The sequence below is a fragment of the Hevea brasiliensis genome, chromosome 8, assembly GCF_030052815.1.
Source record: "Hevea brasiliensis isolate MT/VB/25A 57/8 chromosome 8, ASM3005281v1, whole genome shotgun sequence".
NCBI classification, from domain to species: Eukaryota; Viridiplantae; Streptophyta; class Magnoliopsida; order Malpighiales; family Euphorbiaceae; genus Hevea; species Hevea brasiliensis.
The window spans coordinates 3,689,645-3,710,031 of NC_079500.1; the positions used below are offsets into that span (position 1 = coordinate 3,689,645).

Below are 20,387 nucleotides of genomic sequence, written 5' to 3' on the forward strand. Positions count from 1 at the left end.
ATTTTATATTTATTTCAATAATAAAATAAATTATATAATATATATCCGTATTAGTCATTTCACATATCAACAACAACAATTAACATAGTTTTACCAAACACTTAACATAAATCAGCTATCATCAGCTACCAGCGACCAACTATCAGCTAACAGTTATTAACTATATTCAACAGTTAAACCAAATAGGCTCATAGTACATATCAGCTGTAGTTTATATCAGTTCTACTTTTAAAGCTGTTTCTGATCAGCTGATAGCTGATTTTATTTTATTTTTTATTTTGACCATATTATCCCTTTTCATTTAACTCAAAAATTAATATTATTAATATTTTTATTTTTTTAATTTATAATTTTAACATCTTAATTAACATATTTCAACTTTATTAAAATATTTTTTATTAATAATATAAAATATGAAATATTTCTTTACATCTAAAACTTAAAATTAATTACAAGTTTTTGGTTTATCCGCAATAATAATTACTTTATTATTTTATCTATGTTTTTAAAGTTATTTAATTGTTTTTTTAAAGAATTTAATTATTTTCTTATTTCAATAATAAAATAAATAATATAATATAATAGATTAATAATTATATATTTATTTTAATAATATAATAAATGATATAATATATTAATTTAATAATTATATATTTAATTTAATAATAAAATAAATAATATAATAAATTTAAAATTTTATATTTATTTTAATAATAAATAAATTATATGATATATACTCTTATTAGTTATTTTACATATCAATAGTAATAGCTAAAATAGTTTTACCAAACACTTAACATGAATCAACTATCAACTATCATCAACTATCAGCTAACAATAATAGCTATCAGCTAAAAGTTATCAGCTCTATTCAACAGTTAAACCAAACAGACCCTAAAATTTTTAAAATAGTTAAGTGATAAAAATAGAGAAAAAATTATTAGGGTGTTTTGGGAATCAGTGCTATTATTTTTGGATTAATCTCATTCGTAAAATTTATAATAGTGTGAAATATTTATTTGGAATTTATCCATGAACTTAGTTCAAAATTCGAACCATGTTAAAATTTTTATATATTATTTTATTAATTATTACTGCAATATTTAATTTTTATTATAAAAAATATCAAATCACTAACCTAATAAGTGGTATTAGATCTTTGATCCAACTCTCATTATAAATTCTACTCTTTTCTCAATGGTTTTTTATTTTTTTTTTATTTTTTTATCTCTGGATTCTATGTGGGTTGAACTGAGTTGTAACGCCCTCACCGTAGATAGTCCGTACATTCTACTGTTCCAACGACTAATGTCTGTTCAGACAATCAGAATGTCTGGAACTACACCTAGACTATAATGAGGAGGCATAAATTGAAGAAATAAATGTTAAGAAAATATAGTAAAAATTTAGAGAAAAATAAATTAAAATTTATAGAATTTATAAATTGGTACAAAAAAATAATAAAAATAACCCGATATGCATTATGAAGGGCATTTTGGTCATTTCACTCCCATAGGTGAATTTTGACCTAAATGTCAAAATAAAATTTAGAGAATAAAAATAATTAACACAAATTATTTTTATGAAATAAATTAGGAAAATGAGAAGAGAAAAGAAAAGAAAAGAAAAGAAAGGAAAAGAAAAGAAAAGAAAAGAAAAGCTTATGGAAATTTAAAAAAAAATAAAGCACAAAAATAAAAATATATAACCCACAAGAAGACAAACTCCCACCCACTTTCATCTTCTCCAATCAACTCCCTCTTCTCTCTCTCTTTGGTCGGCACACCCCTCCCTCTTTCCTCCATTGTTATCAAGCTTTAAAGCTTGATTTTCCAAGCTTCTACCCATCAAAAACCATAGTCCACTTCACAAAAAATACTCCCCCCACCCTAAGGAAGCTATAGATACCCATAAAGAGGAGAAAAGTTGAAGTTGGGTCACCATAAAGGTTAGTGCTTTAAACTTTTGACCTCTTCTTTAAGCATGAATATCGTGCTAAATCAAGTGAAAATGTGCATGAAAATAAAACGAAAATCTTGAGGAAAGAACTCTTGAATTTTCGATAGCCATGAAACTTGAGGTTTGTTGCATTTATGTAATGAAAAATGGATCCATGAGAATGTGTGATGAGTTGAAATGTTTGGGAGTTTGATTGCATAGGGTTTGTGTAAATTTGAAACTTTGAAAACTAGAGTTTGTGTAAATGATTGAGAACCTTATGTAAATGCTTGAAATTGACCTATTGACTTGAGATTGTTGCTTATAGAAGTGCATTACATGCAAATTGAAGTAAGGGAGTTGGAGAAATTGAGATATTGTGAGTGTTTGATTTTCTGCAGGTTGGGACTTAATGAGTCCAGTCCCTTCATTGAATCATAACTGAAAATGTGTGACTCCAATTGATATGAGGCTAAGTAGAAGTGAAATTAAACTCAAAATAGCCCATTTTTTATGTAGACACCATGCCCAAATTTTGTCAAAATCATGATCAATTCTCTACCCAAACTCGGATGACCAAATACTAAAACCCAGAAAATGACCAAATGAACAATACGTGTTCATTTGGTCATAACTCTCTCTATACTAGTCCAAATGACCTAAAATTTACATCAATGGAAAGCTTAGACATAGGGCTACACTTTTCATGAAGACCACTTGACCCAGTTTTGCCTTAAACTAAGTCAATTTGTTAGCACAAGTTGGGTCACTAAAACTGCCAACCCAGAAATTGACCAAAACACTGTTCCTTTGGTATATTTGGCCAGTTTTGGCAAAAGTACCATAACTTGGTCTTTAAAGTTGCAAATTGAGTGAAACTAGTGCCAAAAGTTTTATAAGACATAGCTCAACAATTTTTATGTTTGACCAAGCTCCAAAACACATTGCATCCTTGGAAAAATATTAGCCAAAGTTAGAAATTGAAATCTGGAAAATGTTAAGTTGAACCAAGAATGCCATTTGATACCCGTGTGTTCATTTGGCCATAACTCTCACTAGGAAATTCCATTTAAGATGTGCCAATATGATATGGAAACATGATATTTAGGGCTACAACATTGATTCAGACACTTTTGCCAAATTCTAAGTGTAAAGACCCTAAAAAGAGAGTCAAACATACTGCCCTAAAGCTTAGAGCTAGGCAAATGGACCAGTTATGGTATTTTGACCATAACTTGAGTTCTATAACCCCAAATTGAGTGATTCAAAAGCTGAAATTCAAGTTTAAACATAGATGAGCAATTGTTATGAAGGAAGTGTGATCATACAGACATCCTAACCTAGGCCAATTCCTAGATAAAGTTAATACATCAAAATGAACCTAAAGAAAGGTTCATGGAAAAATGCTAGACATGATAATTAAAATACTCATAAGGCTGATTAAATATTAAAAATGATATGAATATGTAAATTAGGACTAATGTCCTATTAATATGACATTAATGGTACCACTGAATAGTACTAGAAAATAGTGATACTAAATAGTGCTAAAATAATTAAAAAAATTTAATTGCCCATAGTATACCTAGACTTATTTATTTAGTTTGGAAAAATTGGTATACCAATTAGTGGCTACAGATAGCAGTACTACCTACCGAGAAAATCATGAATTGACAACATATGTCTGGTATGATTATTTTACAGACTATATGCCTACTTATTGGCCATTGTGCCTACTTTATTTCTGGCTTTACAAGCCTGACAGCGGGTTTCATGCCCTACAGCTGGCCTCGTGCCTGACAAATGCATACAGAGTAAACATATGGCTGTCTAACTCGTATACTCCTATGTATCCAGCTCTTATAATCTGTTATAGAGTTCTTGGGCATTGATAATGATTAATTAATACTGAATACACAATATGTAAACAGAAAAGATCTCAATAATTTTTATTAGTTCCAAAGTGCAATACAAATATAAAAGACCCAGAAATTATGAATTGCAATTATTATTTCAATTATTAAATTATTGTTATTTTAAATTATGCACCACTAAGCGTTATGCTTAACACGTTGGTTTTCCATCGCATAGGTATTGGAGATTAGTCCCAGCAGCAACAATAGCAGTAGTAGTAGTGCTCACACAGAGACCGATCAGATCTGCCAGTGTTTACTAGTGACCTCTATAGTTGTATTTCTTTTTGGTAGGGCCCATGTATATTTAGATTTTGTACTTTTTGTTCATTGTACATAAATACATGATGTATTCCATTTTGAGATTGTAATGTAAACTTGTAATTTATTATCAATGAATTTTCATATGAATGCAATAGATGATACTTCATTTTGAGATCTCATCAATAATTGTGCATGAAATGATAAAAGAGAAGACTATATGGAAATAAGTGAAATGACTATGAATATGTTAATAGGTGATTAGTGGAACCCGCCATATGCTAATAAAATAGGGGAGGCTCTGTCCGGGTCTCCACAGAAATAAGTTATAAAAAAAAAAAATTTCTACACATAGATTACTACTTTTAAATGATATTAAAAGTTCACAATAGATATGATAAAACAAGATAGGGTGCTCCGGCATCGAATGTGACACTTCTTGCTCAGCTATACAGTAGACGGGTAAGGGGCGTCACAGAGCTGCGAGGAATAGTAGTCTCAGACTGATGATCTTATGTCTCAATCATGATAGGAAGTTTGCAAATCCGAATTCCATAGTGCCAATTCATTACTTGAAGCAAGAACTTTGGTTGCCGCAAGGAACAATAAAAAATCTGTCATTAAAAGTCTAAAAAATAAAAATATTGACATTAATTTCAAAAATAATTTTTCTTAATTTTCTCATACATAAACATATTTTTAATGAATTTTACATGGAAAAAAAATGAAATACATAAAAAAAAAAAATTTGTGTGAAGAATCTTACACAAGCTACATATCTCTCACTCATTGTTCGTCAGTCATATATAGTAGCGAATAAAGGATTGAAAACAGTGATTTGTAAATTAAGTTTCTTTTCACCATGATTTTTTAAAATATTCTTCCTAATCTCTTGATTTGAAAATTTTCTCAAACTTTAGTGTGGTTAGCACACCCATTTCATATACATATTTTGCATTTTGTATTTGCAATTTGAGTGGAAAATAGTGCAATTCCCTCTGTAATTCCTTTTTATGTTGTTTGTTGCTGTGTTTAGAGGTTAGATTGTGTGAAGAACTTAATTTTTTGCATGATGGTACCCATTTTATGGAATCCTTCCTAGAGTTTCTATAGCATAATCGATCATTGCTGTTTTAAACTTTAAAAAAGTCGATGTTTCAAGAAAGAGCAAATTAATTATATTCTTTTCTTGATTCCATTTTAATGGATTTATATAAATATTTATTTATATGTAATTGAGTTCCTATGTGTTAAAGCTAATCAATCAGTATAACTTTAGCATATTGTTGCTATTTTGACTTTTGATCAAACAGAAGGGACATGGTTGTCCCACCGACTGCTTCTTTATCCGTGTGATGCATGAACTTCACCTCAAAGGCAATTACAGTTTGTTGGGGTTTTATAAATATTGATCATTGCTTACCACCATATTCAGTATTCACAACAACATTTCATCCTTTTACAAGCTCAAGAACACCAAACCAAAATACCCAAAATGGCCGAAGTAGTTCTCTTTGATATAGCTAGGGAGATCATTATGAAGCTGGGTTCTCAAGCCCTTGAAGAGATTGGATGGTGGTGGGGTGTTACAGATGAGCTTCAGAAACTCAAAGGCACAGTCTCCAGAATTTGGGCTGTACTTCTTGATGCTGAGAAGAAGCAGGCGGTAGATGAGCAAGTCAAAGATTGGGTTGGAAAGCTTCAAGAAGTTGTTTATGATGCTGATGACTTGATAGATGACTTTGCTAGTGAAGCTCTGCGATGGCAAGTAATGTCTGGAAATTGAATGGCAGAGGAGGTAAGCCTTTTCTTTTCGTCTTCGAATCAGCTTGTTTATGGTTTTAAGATGGGTCATAAAATTAAGGCGATTAGGGACAGATTAGCTGATATTGAAGCTGATAGAAAATTTACATTAGAGGTCCGCACCGAGGAGAGAGGTTATGCAACTATAGTGGGGGATCAAACTGAGTCCTCCGTACATGAAGTTGTTATTGGGAGAGAGGGTGACAAAGAGGCCATTACAGAACTTCTATTGTCTTCCAACAGTGAAGAGGATGTTTCAGTTCTTTCAATTGTTGGAATTGGGGGATTAGGTAAGACCACACTTGCTCAACTCATATTCAATGATGAGCACATTAAGAATTCATTTGATTTAAAAATATGGGTGTGCGTTTCAGATCCTTTTGATGTGAAACTGATTGTTAGAAAAATTTTGGAGTCCGCAACGAGTGCAAAATCATAAGATCTTGAGCTAGAGCCATTGAAATCTAAACTTGGAAAAATTATTTATGGGAAGAAATATCTACTAGTGCTTGATGATGTGTGGAATGAGAATCAAGAAAAATGGGATAAATTAAAGAAATTATTAATGGGTGTCTCTAGTGGTAGTAAGGTATTAATAACCACTTGCTTTAAAAGAGTGGTAGGTATAGCTAGCACCTTGGCACCACATGTTTTGGAAGGCTTATCTCCAATTGAGTCTTGGTCCTTGTTCATGCGTAAAGCGTTTAAGGACCCAGAACCAAAAAATTCAAATATAGGAAAGATTAGAGAGGATATTTTGAAGAAATGTGTTGGAGTTCTCTTGCAATAAAAACTATTGCAAGTCTTTTGTACTCTAAAAATCTAGAAACTGAGTGGTTTCCCTTCTTAGAAAATGAACTCTCAAAAATAACTCAAGATGAGGATGATATTATACCAAACCTTAAGCTAAGTTATGATCATCTCTCGTCACATTTAAAGCACTGTTTTGCATATTGTGCGTTATTTCCAAAAGATTACGAGATTAATGTGAAAACATTAATCCATTTTTGGATTGTACAAGGTTTTATTGAGTCATCAAGTATGAGTGCTCCTCTTGAAGATATTGGGCTTGCATATTTTATGAAATTGTGGTGGAGGTCATTTTTTCATGAGATGAAAAGGGATAAATTAGGGAATATTAAAAGCTGCAAAATGCATGATTTAATGCATGACCTTGCAACTTTAGTGGGTGGGATAGGGATCAAGCTGATAAATTCTAATGCAAAGCAGATTGATGATAAAAACCTATCACCTAGCACATGGTAATGAAGTATAATTTATCAAGCGTTGGATGCCGAACAAATTATCTACTATGTTCCTTTGGAAATGAGTAATGTATTTGAGTATGTAGGTATCTTTTTGTCATTATGTGTTTTCAATCAATGAATCAACGATCCATAGTAGCCATTTTCCTTTTATTTCCAATAATTTAGAATTTATTTGCTTTATGGTAAAATTTTGAGGAATTTTTGTGCACCTTGTGTTCTTGACAAGTGACATGATAATGGATATGAGTTCTGAATAATTTTGAATTGGACTTTCACTTTCCACATACATTAGCTCATCCAAGTGAGAGGAATCACAGGCTTATAGTTGGTTACATCCCTGAAATTATAATAAATTGGAAGCTGGAGAACAAATGCTAAGAGGGTAAGTCATTCTTTTGTCCATGTAATTGTTTTTGTTATGTAACTCTGCCTTCAATTTCTTTACATGGATTAAGTTTGACTACATGTGCAGAAGTTATTAGAGCACATGTTATGAAACAAAAAGAAGATGTCATATTAGCAATTACTTTGATTGGCTTGACATAATTGGCTTTCTGATACATGCATTTTGCATAGTCATTTAGGTTTAATTTCATGGCCATTTTATTTATTTGTTAGTCACTTTTAGCTAATTTTATTAGTTATTTAGATAATTTTCAATAATTATCAATTTTTGGGTTAATTTGTAATTTGTTTTGTTTTGTAGGTGAAAATGGTATTTTTGAGGGACTAAAAAGTAATTATGCCAGTGAGCAGTGATTCTCAAAGCCAAAATTATCAAAATAAAGCTTGAAAGTTGAAGAATGCAAAGTGGCCAAAATGTGCATAACCTACTACGCAAGTTGTGCAATTCTACACAAGGAGAAGAAATAATTTTTCAAACCTACCGAAACTTGCATAAGCTATTACTTGACTTATGCAGATTCACTCATTGCTTATGCAGCTTCACGGAAAACAGCATAACTTGCCGTATAACTTATGCAATCTCTTGCTCTGCTTATACAGCTTCACAGAGGGAACAATTTCTTTGGCCGAAACTTCCATGACTTCTTGCATAACTTATGCAGTTCTACTCCTCACTTATGCAGCTTCATGGAAACTGCATAACTTGCCACATAACTTATGCAGTCTCACCTCTCACTTATGCAACATCACGGGAAACACCTGGAACCACCAAATTTGCTCAGAATCTGCATAGGAAGCTTGCACAACTTGTGCAAGTCTTCATAATGAGCTGGCAAAAGAATTTTTACATGTGAATCCCTTTCTCAAACACACCATTTTTAGGATTATTTGTCAGAAAGTATAAATAGTGCCCTTACCTCATTTTTGTCAAGAAGAAGAAAGAGAGGAAGACAGAGAGAGGGGTAGAAAAACATAGCAGCAGCCGACTTCCATTTTTGAGAGCAGAATCCAGCTTCTTTTTATCTTCTTCACCATTTTCTACATTTCTCCTACCGGGTTTCTTTAGTTTTAGTTTATTTTCATGATTTATTTCGTCTTTTACTTAGAATTTCTTGTGTTAAACATGGATTGTGAGTAGTTTTCTTTGATTCTGGAGTTGGGGATGTAATATTTGAGCTATTTTTGTGGATTTGAACTGGGTTAGTCCCAATTTAATGAAATTTATGAGGTTTAATCCATTTCTTATGTGCTTATTCACATGCTTAATGAATGGCCCTATTAAGTTATGTTCTTAATCCTTGGTTGAGGCATCGAAAGGAGAAAATCAAGTGATAGTTAATCAAGAAATTGAACTTAATTAACTTAGATCTAAAAATAGACTAAGGGTTAAAAGGGTTTTAATAGATTGATTAAAGAACCTAATGGGTCTTAGTTAATTTTAACTCCATAAAAGTATGATTAAGTTAATTAAGGCACTCTTTATCTCACTCGAAAGAGTTTTCAAAGGATTTTAAAATTAATCTCCTTTAAACCCATAAATTTCATGGATTGGGCTAGCTAGGAAAATCCCAAAATGACTTAAATATGAACTCTTAACTCCAGAATCGTCTTTTATTAATTATTGTTTAGAATTTTACTTTTGAGTGTTTAGTTTAATCTCATTTTATTAATTTTCATTATTAATACTCTCAATTTCTTTATTTTGCGAATTATTAAATTAGTCACTGTTCGAATTTAGTTTTGCATTTTTATACCTTATGCTTCAAATTCCTAAATTTCTTTTATTTGTTTGATTAAAATACAATTTTAACATAGTTTGTTTTACATGAAAAATTCAATTGAAAACACAACTCTCCGTGGAAACGATATCTTTTTCTATACTACTTGAACGACCCGTATACCTGCAGGTGGGCTACATCACTTTCCAAGGAAGAATTTCCATAAGTTGGATTACAACTTCAGAGTATGCTGCCAGAAGATTCAAGCAAAGGCACTTCTCCTCAAAACACTTTTATCAAGTTCTAGAAAGAAACTTCTAACCTGTTGATTCTGTGTGCAGTGGTCGAGCAATGCAGTAAGTTATACGTACTGATTTTGCTTTTAACTTTTCTCAATCAAGGTTTTGGTATTTATTTGTAGAAAGAGGGAAAGATAAAGGTTGCTTTACCTTAGCTTTCTCTGTCCAACGCCAAATCTTTTCACATACGATGTGAACGAAGAACACCTATTTGGATTTTGGTGTCTTTTTCTACATCTCATACCGATATCCTAGGATTTCAAATTTTGTATCCAAGAGGAACCTTATTTATCTTTCTCATTTCTGAAATATATTCAAATTGGCATCCCTCCAGAGGGACTTCAACATGTTCCCACTCTGCACAAACGCCTAAGCGAAAGTTGTCCTAATTTGATATCTTACAGGAGTGGATGGGCAACCTCATCGCACTGGAATATTTAGAGATAGAAAAGTGTCCTCAACTGTCAGAAAGATGCAGCAGCAAAATGGGTACTGATTGGCCCCAGATTGCTCACATTCCATATATCTTTATTGATGCAATATTGATTCAGTTGAATTGCTATTACAAACACTGACTTGAAGAATCCAACAGACTTTTCTTCAAGTATTTCCTTCAATCTCATCTTTTTCTGTATTTGAGAAGCCCATGCTAGTTTTTCAAGTTAAAATTCTTTGATTTCAGTATGTGTTTCTTATTTTATGTTCATGTTGCACGTTGACACACCCTTGAAAAGAGTTGTACTGCTCATGAGCTACTCCAATTTCCTTGTCTTTCAGAGTTCCGTTGTTCTGAACGCCCTAATTGGACCTGGATCCCTTGGTTTTTTAATCTCTCCATGAATCTCTATATTTGAAAATAGCAAGCCCACAACTTGTGCAGCAAATATTCACAGCATCACTCTCTTCTTCCTCAATCGGTTTCTGCTCTCTCTAAATTGAAGGTCCTCTCGATTAGGGAAATAGAGGAACTTGAATATCTACCACCAGATAGACTGCAGAATCTCACTTCTCTTCAACGATTTAACATTGATAATTGCGGAAGATTAATGACTCTACCTCAAGAGATGCATTCCCTCACCTCTTATGAGAATTGAATATTAACTCATGTCCCCAATTGGTGCAAAGATGTAGAAATAAAAGGGTGCAGATTGGATTTTTCATTTCTCACATCCCAGATTTTCAAGTTGATGGCAAATTAAAAGAATTCAATGGGAGGGCCGCTATCTACTGAATGATGAAAAAATCTTTGACTGTTTCTATAAGTGGGTGCTTCTTGTCTTCAATTCTCAAATTCAATCTTTTTTTTTTTAATCTGTAATTATATGAGAAAGTTTTCACTCTCTGATTCTATTTGCACAAGGTAATGAAGGATAAGTACTGGTTGCCCAAAAACTTTAGCCACACTGCTACTTGGGAAATGAGCACGAAATTACATCGTCTGTCTATGCAAGGTTACCCTGTTCTTTTTTTTTTTCCTTTTTTTTTTAATTTTAATCCTTCATAATTTATTCGCATTATGATAAAATTTTCAGGAGATTTCTTGTGGCCCTTGTGTTCTTGGCAAATGATAATGGATATGACTCCTGAATAAATCTGACTGGACTTTCACTTAGGGGTGTGCAAAGGTTGGTTCAGTTCTGAATCGAACCGAACCGATAAAACCGATAACTGAAAATCAAGAATTTTAAAAATTGAATCAAACTGATCACTAAGGGACAACCAAACCAAATCTAAAAGATCTTTTAAAGTTTCTACCTTTTGTGATAGAGTTATGAGACATTCGGAAAACACACTGAGTTAGGGTTTGAGAGTTCTAATTGATTGTATCTTGCTTTTTTTATCATAGTGAAACTTTTTCTCTTGTCTTGCTCGTGGACGTAGATCTTACGGTTGAACCATGTTAAATCCTTCTTTTTTTCTCAATATTGTGTGATTGTGCGATTTGTGTGTATGCCTTAGATTTGCGTACTTATTATAACAAATCAAAATCATTAAAATTCATAAACTGAACCAAACCGATTAAATTTCAAAACCAAACGGATTGAACATAATTAATTTGGTTCGGTTCGATTTTTCGGTTCAGACTGAAAACTGCTCACCACTGTTTTCACTTTCCACTTATCCTGGCTCATCAAGTAAGAGGGATCTCAGGGTTACAGTTGTTTATGTCCCTAATAAATTGGGAACCCTACATCCTAGGATTTCAAATTTTCTATCTAAGAGGAACATCATTTGTCTTCCTCATTTCTGAAATGTGTTCAAATTGGTGCCCCTCCCAAAGGGACTTCATTATGTTCCCACTCTGCTCCAACTCCTAATCGAAAGTTTCCTAATTGATATCTTTACAGGAGTGGATGGGCAACCTCATCGCATTGGAATATTTAGAGATAGTTACCTGTCCTCAACTGTCAGAAAGATGCAGCAGCAACATGGACGTGGATTGGCCCAAGATTGCTGACATTCCAAATATCTTAATTGATGGAAGATGGATTCAGGCATTCAGTCGAATGGCAATTACGAAAACCAATTAGAAGAATCCATCAGACCTATCTTCAAGTATTTCCTTTCCTCCAATCTTATCTTATCTGTATTTGAGAACCCAAGCTAGTTTTTCAATTTAAAATTCTTGGACTTAGTTTCTTATTTTGTATTCATGTTTCAGGTTGACATCTTGCCATACTATTATATCACTTAAAAAGAGTTGTGAATTGATGTTTAAGGTGCGAATTAGTTTATTCTCTTTCATGACTGGGGCAAGAGTTAAAATTTGTTCTTATTGTTACCAATTTTTTTACCCTTTCTCATTGTCCTAGAATGTTTTGCTTTAAGCTTCTAAACTCTAGGATGGGAATTCATTGTGATGAAGGCCGTTGTCATCTACTCAATTTCTCTTTCACATTCATCATTCCTTTGCAGGTTAAATCAACAGCATTTCTTAATTATTTGGTATTTATTCAGATTTTTGTACTGCTAAATGCAGAGGTTGAAAGACTACTTGTTCTGAAAAAAAAGTGAGATTCAACAGCATATTTCTTCCAGACAAGAAACATAAAAAACCCATAGTTTTACTTTCATTTAATTTGGATTTTCAGGAAAAATGGAGCATCCGGAAGTTCCTCCAAAATATGTAAAGCATTTGTCCCAAATTGAAGCCTTATTTATCTTAAACCTTATTTTCTATCCAAGAGTAAATTTCTGCATGCATATGTTCTTGATCAGTGGGATATGAATTCTGAATCATTTTGACTGGACTTCACTTTATCCGAACACTGGTTCATCAAGTATGAGGAATCATAGGGATGCTGTTGAAATTCTAAAATATGAAAGTGCAGAGCAAATGCAAAGGGTTGCTTAATTAATGCATTGGCGGGTCATGCTACTATCCCATCTTATTCTTTTTGTTATGTAATTCTGCCTTCATTTTCTTTTCGTGGATATAAAGGATTAATTTTGATTCAATGTGCAGAAGTTATTAGAACAAACATTAAAAACCAAAACAATGTCATGGCAGCAATTACTTGATTGGCTTGACAGAATTCGCATTCGCAGAACCACAATTAATGGGTTGGGCCTTCCACACAAGAATTTCCTCACATTGGATTACAACTTTGGAGTCTGCTGCCAGAAGATTCATAAAAATGTATGTCTCCTTCTCGAAAAAACATTTAAAAGATCTAGAGTGAAACTTCTAACTCAGATTATGTGTGCAGTGGTGGGACAGTAAAAACATAGTGCAAGCACTCTACTTCAATTCTGTGTTCAAAAACAAGCAATGCAATGAATAGTAAGCACTCGTATATGAAATTCTCCTAATTATTGCTTGCAATGTAAATTTGTCATTTAATAATAGTTCTGGCTTGAAACAGATGCCAAAATATCATCAATGTCAAAACCCTCCATGCAGCAGTCATCTTCACAACTTCACTGGCGGCAAAGACGACAGAGATGCTCTAGCCTGTGCAGGTTGTGTCCTCAGCATCCCAGAGAAAAGCTCACAGGTATAAGATTCCGGCTTGATGACGATTCAGAGAAAATCTCTGAAAAGCTGGCAGTTATAAAATAAATCTTGTTGAGCTGGAAGCAGAAATGAAACATGTTGTATTAGAGTGGTTCTCTGCTGCCATAATTTCCCAAGTTGTGTGTACCATTTTTGGTGGTTTTGGACTTCACAAATGCAACATGTTGGTCTTGTAACTGTCCCATATTTTTTCACTTAACACATAAGCCATAGGTTGGGTGTTCCATGGGGTTGATCTGTTGATCAAGGTCTTAGTTTGGCTTACTTTGTTAAGTTTTTCCTGAATTTCTCTAATAAAATCTGACTTATCCAAAAAAGAAATGAAGCTGGACGATGAGAGTTTTGCTCACTTCTTTGAAAACATGTTTCAGGGTTTAGTTTCTCAGTCAAGACCTCTGTTTTGATCATCCAACATGCAATACACAGAGCTGTGAATACCGCATTTTTGTTTATAATTTCTCTGATATTAAATAGTTTGCTTAATATGGTATTCAATTGTTCATTCAGTGCAAATAACAGAAAATTTTCCCCTTTTCCAGGGAAATCAGTTTTTGTATAAATTACAGGAACTAGCAGTACTTGAAACATCCAAAATCTGAATGGCTGGCCTTCGTAAAATCAGAACAAGCAATTGTAATTCTGTCAAATCTTTCTGCTGTGCACATAGGGATGAATTTGACCAAACTTGATAGAAAATCACCGACTTAAAATGAACTTCATCTACCAGTCAAACAAGTGACGCATGAAATATTATTTATTTTGCACAATATATATAAACATTACTATTTATTTATAAATGTGTTCGTCCACTTATTTCAGATGAAGACAATCTTGAAGAGCAACAATTTCTTGCTGCAGTAGGGAGCTAAAGACAATGAAGCCGAAAGGTCAATGTAATATTTGCCTTGCTTTCCATCCAACAGCCAAAATCAAATGCTAAGGAAGCCCTTCTACTTCAAGCTTTCAATAGTGTCCTTCAAACTCACCTCCAAAGGAATGAAGTCAATACCCAAAGTTTTCGCTTTTTCCTTTGATATCCCATACTTTGTTAAGTAATTCAATCCAGGGCCACTCCTGCCATGGACAAACAAAATAAGACCCTTAACTGTCGGAATCGGCAGACTTTTATGATAAGTCATTAAGGGTTCATATCCATTTTATAATGAACTTCAGATCATATTCCATGATCCTTACTGAAGTCTCATAATTATAAAACTTGTTCATCAATATAGCTAGTCCAACATTAGCATTATTCAATAGATTGCAAAAAAATAAAAAAACTATACTTTTCTGGAAGTTGCAATGCTGGATAATGTTGATGCACGATCTTCCAGAACCTCAGAGAAGTGAAGATCTCTCTCAATTAAACAAAATCTGCCACTAAGCTGAAGGAATCTCCAAAGCTTGAATATGTGCATATGCAACATCTCTTACATCAACATATCTATAATATGCATCAGGATACTCTTGAGCTCCTGCAATTAAAAAAAAAAAAAAAATCGATCGATTGCTCCCCAAGAAATCATGTAAAATTGGGTGGTTAAATTAAGGCAAAACTTTCAAGCTATTTGGTAATCATATGGACTTGTCATCATATGAGAGTCCAGAAATTTGTCAAGGTGAAGCAAACATTAAATACTTGAAATTTACATGGAAGATAGCTTATATGTATCATAAATAGTTGCTGGAGCATACCATTTCAAAAGCATCTCCACAGAATGATTAATAGTTGGCTGCAAAAGAGGACCGACGACAAACACGGGATTATTGTAACCAAGTCCATCCTGTTGTCTTTTGCAAATTCCCAAGCAGCCTGCTCGGCTAATGTTTTTCCAAGTTGATGCCAAAGCTGGAGAAACAAAAGGCTAAATTATCTCATAAACAAAATACTTATGGAGTTATTATACAGTGGGATCATGATTCCGTGCAAATATATGACATGAGAAATCAATCATGAAAAGGACAATTAAATATAAATTATTTTAAAAAAATTATTTTTAATATAAATAAAATTGAATTTTATGAAATTTATTATAATTTAATTATTATTTATTTGAATTAATATAATAAAATATGTTTATTTTTGTTTTAATTAAAATTATTATTTATAGAATATCAACATATAAATAATATTGATATTTAGAAATCAAATAATAATTTATCTTTTAATATATCAGAATTAAAATTTCATTTTCTACTTGACATTTTTCAGGTATTATATATTATAATATTTATATGTATTTATATATGCATGTATAAGTTATTTTTTATATTTTAATAAAATTATTAATATTTAAAAAATAACTTTATTGTTTGAAAGAAAGAAGTTTTTTTTTCAAATAACTTAATTTTTTTTAATTAAGAAAGTATTTTTCATTGATTCATTTCTTAAGTATCTCAAATGAAAAAACTTTTTCTAATAAAAAATTTTCAAATAATAAAAAATTTAAATTTTATCTCATGTAAAATTATATAGTTAAAAAAAAGTGATTTGCATGTTATTTTTATAAAAAGATAGATCAAGGTGGATTTATTTTTTATTTTATTTTATTTTTTTGAATAAAGAGAGTAGAAAAATGAGAATTCAAACTTGCGCCTATCAAATGAGTGATATGTTTTTAACTATTAATCAATGCTAAGCTTTATATTTTATTCATTAATTATATGTTGAGATAATAAAAAAATTATTTTTATATATTTTTTTTAAATTTAATTTGAATAATTTACTTTTAATTAAATTAAACATGTAAATTTAATATGATGACAAATGATGATGTTTGATGCCATTTAAAAGAATGAAAAAATATTATAATATAGATATATTTAAATATTAAAGACCATAGAATTAAAGATATAAACCATTAATCAAATGTGTATTTTTTTAAAAAAAAACATGGGAAGCTTTTTTATTTTCATAAAAAATAATAATGCAAAATCCTTATTTGACAAATAATTTTAGTTTGGTAAAATTTTCAATTTAGTCCCTATATTTATTGGGGAAGTTTAATTTAGCCAATTTTCAACTTTTTGTCCAAATTAGTACAAAAGTTTCAATTTAAGCTTAATTTAGCCCAAAAATTAAAATTTATGGATTAAATTTCTTGATTTTTTTATTTAAATAAAAAATTAAGTTCAATATTTTAATTTTGGGATTAAATTTTTTGGTTTCTTGATTTAAGTCTAAAAATTAGACGCTCAATTTTTTTATTTTTTATTTTTAGGTTAAATTGAGTTTAAATTGAAATTTTTAAGTTAAATTAGATAAAAAAATTAAAATGAGCTAAATTAAACTTTTTTGCGGTGAAATTAAATTTTAAGCCATTTTAGTTATTAGATTTTTTGTGTTTGCTAACTAAATTATGAAATTGTTAAAATATACTAATTCTTTATTTTATTTAGCTATATCAAACACGAAATTGCATTCCAAATAAAATTGGATATATCCTTGAAATGGATTTCTCAGTTTATCAAATATCTGCATGATAAGAATCACTTATTAAATACTTGAATCTCACATATTTATATCTGTAATAAATTAGGTTTGTTAGGGTTGTGCACAGTTCTCGGTCTCGAACAAAACCGATGAACCGTACCAAACCGAAGGTATTTAAATACTTTGGTTCGATTTTAGTTTTTCACTGAGAATTGAATAGGAATCATAACGAAACTAAATTGAAACCATACTGAATCGGAATTAAATTGAGAATCGAATTTCTACATATATATTTTTTTTATTTTTCTTCGATGTATTATATATTTTTAATACATATATATATAATTACAAACTAAATATAACCTATTATTATATTTTATTTCTCTACATTTTTTTAATAATTTTAATAACAAATACATTAAATTACCTAATTCTTAATTATAAATATACTTTTATACTATATATATGTTAATTCATATTTATATTTATATTTTATAATGAAATATTACATAATTAATAAATAATTAAAATGTATATTATCTGATATACTATTATATTAGATAATATATTTAATTCTAAATTATATATGCACTTTATAGTTAAAAATTATATAATTTAGAAATAGTTAAAAGACATGTTATATGATATATTATGCATTAATAATCCAATTCAAAATTTAGATATTAATTTAAATATGACATTTTTTAAGAAAATAATTATATAAAATTGTTTCAAGAACCGATAACTAAACTGGAATTGAAGAACCGAGAATCGTACAAAAACTAAAACTGAAACAATGAAGAACCGACCCAGAGCTATACCAAAATTTTAGTTTGATCCCGATTTCCAAGCAAACTCCGAATCGAAATGGAACCGCACACCATAGGGTCTACATATATTTCCAAATTCATAATTCAAGCCATAAATGGTGGTATAAATCGTATTTCATCACAAAGTACAAATCTTTCCAATGCAAAATCTATATCAAATTCACCACAATCAATGCACATCTCAACAAATTGGACTTCTTGAACATCATAATCCTTGTGGCAATGAAAAAGAACATAACAGAAATGCAGACAGAATTCCTTCGCATTTATCTGCATCACTTCTCCTTCAATATAGCATGAATCAGACACCAAGAAAGCCCTTCTCTTTCAGGCATTCAATGGTGTCCACAACACTCACCTCCAAGGGAATGAAGTTGATGCTTAAACTCTTAGCTTTCTCCTTTGAAACTTCATATTTCAATGCGAAAGGCTTGCCATCTTCACATCTATTAAGCAAGAAAATCATGAACAGCAATTTCTAGAATTTTGAAATCCTGTATCACTCAGCAGAGAAACTTACTTCTCAGGAAGATGCAGAGTAGGGTATTGCTCATGGACGATCTTCAACAACTCTGAGAAATGTACAACTCTTTCGACTAAGCAATATCTGCCATTAGCAGAAGGTTGTTCAAAAGCTTGAATATGTGCAGATGCAACATCTCTAACATCAACAAATCTGTAAATTTCATTAGGAAATGTTTCTCCTGCATGCAGGAAACCCACAATTCATATAGAACGGACTTGTTAGAGATTATTATATTTAATGATAAAAGATTGAGGAAGAGTCTACCATTTATGTAGTTCAGAATAACCTCCACAGTGACATTTAGAGTTGGCTGTAAGAAAGGACCTATCACAAACCCTGGATGTATTGTGACCATGTCAATTCCAATTTCTTTTGCAAATTTCCAAGCAGCCTTTTCGGCTACGGTTTTTGCATACAAATACCAGTGCTGGAAAACCAAGTAATAGATTAAAACCCATAAAAAGTTATTATACTAACGGTTTAAATGAAGTTCTGATAATGACCAATGTGAATATATAGCTTGCAGAAGCAGTGATAAGAACATTGAAAAACCAGGCAATATATGCTTACCTTTATTGACTCACAATAGGCAGGATCTGAAAACCAAGTCTCATCAATTACCACATCAGGAGTCAGAGGCTTTCCATTGAACATAACTGATGCCATTGAAGATGTTATGATCACTCTCTTGAGAGAAGGGACTTTTGCACATGACCTGAGAACGTTTAGTGTTCCCTTCACTGCAGGATCAATCAGTTCTGCCTGAAAATATACACCAAATCAGGAATAGCTCCTTATTTTTTTTTTTTTTAGAATTACAAGTTTAGTTTCAATTATCTCTGAGATTACCTTGGGATCAGTTGTATAAAATAGGGGGCAAGCTGTATGAAATACACCTTCACATCCATCAATAGCAGAATCAAAAGACCCTTCTTCCAGTAAATTTGCTTTGAACAAGCAAAGTCTCTCTTTAGCTCCATCGAGTGCTCGCAGGTGTTCGGTTTGCTTTGGATCGCCTATATCATATGTATAATCAGAATTAAAAGGACGCTATGGAAAAGAAAATAGATTTAGTTTAGGAATAAAATTGTGAAAAATTTGAAGTGGTAGCTTAGCATAAGTTCATAATGAAACCGAGAAACTCCCAATAGCTAGCTATTAATGGGCAACTTGGCAATCAAACTTTGTATTCAACTGTGTCAAGAAAAGTACAGTCAGTACCTGAGAGCACAGGTGAAAACTTTATTTTAACTCACTGAGAAGGGGTGAGAAGAATAAAGTAATCAAACCCAGAACCTGAACTTCGAAGAATTTAAGCAGAAACCAGAAAATATCATTCCTACTTGATCACACTGAGATCATAAGAAATAAAACAGCATAAACAGGAATGAAATAGATACTAACTTAGGTCAAGAACAGTGGCTTTCACTGTATATCCATGTTGGAGTAAGAACTTGACCAGCCATGATGCTATGTAACCTGAACCTCCTGTTACACATACTACTTTTCCCTCTCTACTCATTCTCTTCTTCTGTCTCCTAAAGTAACGCACAACACCATTTTCTTATAGGCAGGAACATGAACAGCTAGAAGAGCTGCCATTGACCCAATGATCGAGTGTCTGTCTAATAATAAAGGAAATTAATAAAAAAAATTCAAACTCTGACATATAAATCCCTTCAGAAATTTCTGAAGTAATAAAAAAAATCATATAAGAGCTAAGGACACTAATAATTTGGCTTTCATGCAAGCAATGAGGTAATTGTAGTCATTTTCATTATTACAGAATTATAATGAAGTTGCTTAGTTGGTCCCCCAATCAAACACGTCAGATGATGGTGATTCTGTTTGTCATATAGTCATATAGATTATATAATATGTAATAGATTTTCTTTAATTATTCATTTCCTGTTTCATTTCCTGTTTGGTACCATGGAAATATAGACAAAAGTACGGATGAACAAATGTTCACTTT

General features: G+C 31.6%; 1 protein-coding gene, 2 long non-coding RNA genes and 2 pseudogenes across 3 annotated transcripts; 3 read left to right on the forward strand and 2 right to left on the reverse strand.

Annotated features, from left to right (window-relative positions):
• The first annotated feature begins 5,898 nt into the window (after positions 1-5,898).
• Positions 5,899-7,628, forward strand: LOC131182426 (putative disease resistance protein RGA3; annotated as a pseudogene).
• A 2,696-nt stretch (positions 7,629-10,324) lies between these two features.
• LOC131182427 (putative disease resistance protein RGA3) lies at positions 10,325-10,916 on the forward strand (annotated as a pseudogene).
• Positions 10,917-12,653: 1,737 nt separating this feature from the next.
• LOC131182210 (uncharacterized) lies at positions 12,654-14,004 on the forward strand. Its single transcript, XR_009150467.1, has 3 exons — positions 12,654-13,245; positions 13,316-13,389; positions 13,472-14,004. It is a non-coding gene; the product is annotated as an uncharacterized LOC131182210 (long non-coding RNA).
• Positions 14,005-14,089: 85 nt separating this feature from the next.
• LOC131182209 (uncharacterized) lies at positions 14,090-15,223 on the reverse strand. The gene is made up of 2 exons (XR_009150466.1): positions 14,910-15,223; positions 14,090-14,697 (listed from the first exon to the last, which is right to left on the reverse strand). It is a non-coding gene; the product is annotated as an uncharacterized LOC131182209 (long non-coding RNA).
• A 2,859-nt stretch (positions 15,224-18,082) lies between these two features.
• On the reverse strand, positions 18,083-20,040 carry LOC110668630 (phenylacetaldehyde reductase-like). Its single transcript, XM_021829960.2, has 6 exons — positions 19,817-20,040; positions 19,262-19,428; positions 18,983-19,174; positions 18,677-18,839; positions 18,407-18,590; positions 18,083-18,332 (listed from the first exon to the last, which is right to left on the reverse strand). The coding sequence occupies exons 1-6, from the start codon at positions 19,932-19,934 to the stop codon at positions 18,188-18,190; spliced, it is 969 nt and encodes a 322-aa protein (XP_021685652.2). The 5' UTR covers positions 19,935-20,040; the 3' UTR covers positions 18,083-18,187.
• Positions 20,041-20,387: the final 347 nt, after the last annotated feature.